At 50.5% G+C, this 3,710-nt stretch overlaps 1 protein-coding gene across 1 annotated transcript in view; it reads right to left on the reverse strand.

Annotated features, from left to right (window-relative positions):
- The window catches only part of Lrrc75a (leucine rich repeat containing 75A), a gene marked incomplete at its 5' end in the record, with an annotated part of 42,603 nt that extends 38,899 nt beyond the window's left edge, over positions 1 to 3,704 (reverse strand). The window contains one exon of the mRNA XM_013031974.1: positions 3,612 to 3,704. Coding sequence (XP_012887428.1) covers positions 3,612 to 3,704 — 93 coding nt within the window. The remainder of the gene's footprint in view (positions 1 to 3,611) is intronic.
- Positions 3,705 to 3,710: the final 6 nt, after the last annotated feature.

The raw sequence follows: 3,710 nt of genomic DNA on the forward strand, positions 1-3,710 counted from the left end.
CCCCCGCTTCAATCATGGGGCTTAAACTCATGGCCTGGAAGCTGTCCCCAAACTCTTTTGCTCAAAGCTAGTGCACTACCCTTTTTTTGCCAGTCTTGGGGCTTGAACTCAGGACCTGGGCATTGTCCCTGAGCTTCTTTTGCTCAAGGATAGCACTCTACCACTTGAGCCACAATGTCACTTTTGATATTTTCTGTTTGTGTGATACTGAGGAATTGAACCCAGGGCTTCCTGCATGCTAGGCAAGCACTCTACCACTAAGTCACATTCCCAGCCCCGCTCTACCTATTTGAGTCACAGCACCAGTTTTGGTTTTCTGGTGGTTAAACTGGAGATAAGTGTCTCATGAGGACTTTTCTGCCCAGGCTGACTTCTAATCATGATCCTTAGATCTCTGCCTCCCCAGTACCTAGGATTATATGTAAGCCATCAGCACCCAGTGCTTCTCAAGTTTTGATGTATACTAAAAACCGGCCAGGAAGACACAAACCAAGCCATGACCTTCCTACAGCCCAGTTATACACAAGTAGGACAGATCCTTCCAACATAGTTGCAGTGAGAAGGTCTCTTGATTGGCAGTGCCAACATAGTCTCACACACTTTGTCACTTTGTAGCATTTTCTCTGCCCACTACCCCAAATTTTTCTTTGGGAAATGAGGAAACACAACTCAGAGAGGTTATCAGTGAGATCAAGCCACACAAACTTAGTCCTTAGTCCTAGTCTCTCCTCCAATTACACTGCTCCTAAAGGGAAGGGGAGAGCTTTGTTACTTCAAAGCGGCTGCCTGGCATCCTGCCTGTACCCCTGAACTGTGAGTCAGCCCTTCAGATACCAGCAAGTGATAACTAGATAGTCTCCAAGCTTGAAGACACTCCCAAATCCTAGACATAAAAAAGAGGGACATTCAGAAGAAGCAGCACAAGCAGCCACAATCCATTGCCTATTAGGAATTGCTACACATGGTTCTTCTCTTTCTATAGCCCCAGTCTGGAGCAAAGCCCATACAAAGAAGGGGAGCAAGGTATCAGACTGCAGCAGGGATTGTGAACTTGGGCTTCGTGGATAGCACTCAGAAGTTCTAGGCCCCCTCTGAAATTCCTTGCATGATCATGCATATAGTACATTTGCCTGGGAAGAATGTGTTAGATTTCTGGAGGTCCCAAAAAGATCAAGGACTCAAAGATGTTAAAAACCACAAGAATTGCCAGCCACTGGTGGCTCACGCCTGTAATCCTAGCTACTCAGGAGGCTGAGATCTGAGGATCACGGTTCAAAGCCAGCCTGGGCAGGAAAGTCCGTGAGACTCTTATCTCCAATTAATCACCAGAAAACCGGAAGTGGTGCTGTGGCTCAAGTGGTAGAGCGCTAACCTTGAGCTGAAGAGCTGAGGGACAATGCCCAGGCTGAGTTCAAGCCCCATGACAAAAACAAAAACAAAAAACACACAAGAATTAAGAAGACTCAGAGTCCCCAACCTTGTATATGTGCTCTGGGCATTGATCCAGAACCAAACGCATCATCAAATGTAGGAGAAATTCTCTTACCAGTGCAGGTGATCAGCACCATCCTGGCTATTGCCAGAAGATTGGAAAGAAAATAGTATTTGGGAAAAAGCTACTTTGGCATACAGCACAATGTAGTAGAATATTCCTCCAGTCAAGTCTCAGAGTCTTAGAAATGATGCCCTTGTCATTTATCAAGGATTTTTGGATGCCCCTGTGCTTCCCCTCACACAGTGTCCAAGAACCATGACCACTTCCTTGAAGGTCCTTTCTACATTCCAGGAAGCACAAGGCAGCCCTCCAGGCCTACATACAGCCTTTACTGGTTAAGGTCAAGGGAGTCCAAGAAGAGGAGGACTTCTGATTAACCTTCTCCTTTCAGCATCAACCATTCCAATCCTGCAGCTGAGGGGGCAGTAGACCAAAAGACCCAATGTGCGAGGGAAATACTCTCAACAGAAAGACGCTCAGGTTCCCCAGAATGTGCAATCACACAGGGGAGCCCACAGTGTTTGTGAACTCCCCATAGCAGCTTCCAGCTGTCACTGGACGATGCTTCCTTCTCTCTGTCCTTTTACCCCCCCAAGTAGGGGATTGTGAGCCCCCACCACATTTCTGTATTCCCCAAAGCACCCCTCCCAGGGCTAGGGGGAATAGCACATGATCAGTAAAAACTTCTTAACTGTTGGGTGTGCATACGGGATATGAGGGTCTGGAAATTCCATTATTCTGTTTGAAAGCAAAGGAGTTAACATAGAGGCGGTTCCAATTTTCAAAAGACAAAAAGAAATACGCACAGCTAAAGTTATGCGGTGTGGGATGTCATCTTTTTTTGATGATTCAATTCAGGGAAGGCAACTGGGGATACAGCAGTGTCTTTGGTTGTTTGGAAAAGCTTTTCCAAAGAGTAGAAGCCCCATATCTTCCTAAATTCCCAAGTCTCTGCTTCCTTTGCCTTGTGCAAAGGAAAGGATGGAGTATGCTGAAGTAACACTGTATCAGATACAAAGACGGGGGTTGAGGAATGTGGGGTGGGGTGGGTGGGGAATGTTTGCTACAGAATCCAGAAGAGATGTGGATACAATTAGATTTTGGAGGCTTCCTCCCAGGAAGGCACTCCTTCAGCCTCTTCCATCAGTGATGGGAAAACCTCACAAAGGTCACCAAAGGAGGCCTCCCCATCTGTGCCAGCCATAGGGGCAGTAGACTGGGTCTATACTAGGGTTGGTATAGCAGGACATAAGGCCGGTCTGCCACAAAGCCAGGCCAAGGCAACCAGTTTGGTGATTCAAGAGAGCAGCTTTGTTTGCACCCTCCTGCCCCTCTCACACTTAACAAAATTCATGGCACAGGCTACTCGTGTTTCCAAAAGAAACTGAGAAGGAAAAACAAGCCAGTGGTGGTGGACATTATCAACCCCAAGCAGAAAGCATTGGCCAGGTTTGCAGAGCCTGTTCCTAACCAGTGGACAGGAGGAACAGGTTGAAGGCAGGGCTGGGTAGCATGAAATTCCCTCCTAGGGCTAGGAAACCAAACCCAGCTCCCTTCTTTTGGAGGCTTTGGGGAGGGGGGGGGAGGCTCCTGGTCATGGTACCAGCCAGAGTTAGGGGATGTGAAACACTATCTCCATCCTGAACTGGAATAGAGGATATCTCTTAAGTGGGCGAATATCCTAGAGGATGGCAGCTCAGCAGTCCTGGGGCCATGCTGTTGAACTCCCCCTCGCGAGGCTGGGTCCAGCAGATAACTGCGCAATCCTTGGGGACCCTCGGAAGGGGATAAGGCCAGTGGGCAGGGACGAAGAACCCTGGCCCAAACCAGGCATGCATCCCGGCCTCCCCTCCTACAGGCCAACCCAGTAGACCCTTACCGGGGAAGAGGAGCGGGGACAATAGTCCAACAGGTCCCTTTCAGCGGGCCTCAACCAGACAGCCTTCCGCTGCCTTCCCCTGAGGCCCCAAATTCAGCGAGAGCGCCCCAGCCCCGGCGGCCACGCGGGGCTCCGTCCTCTCAGAAGACGGCCCTGGGCGTTGTCCCTCGAGGCGTTCTGCTTGAGGCCGGGAGCTCCCGGGGCCCGCGCCCCCCCACGCCCCCTACCCGCGCTCACCTGGCGCAGGTGCTGCAGCAGCGTCCCCGCCTCTTCCCGCCGGCCCTGGCGCACCATCCTCAGCAGCTCCTGGACCATGCCGACGCGCCGGTGGTAGGG

Source organism: Dipodomys ordii, unplaced genomic scaffold, assembly GCF_000151885.1.
Source record: "Dipodomys ordii isolate 6190 unplaced genomic scaffold, Dord_2.0 Scaffold147, whole genome shotgun sequence".
NCBI lineage: Eukaryota > Metazoa > Chordata > Mammalia > Rodentia > Heteromyidae > Dipodomys > Dipodomys ordii.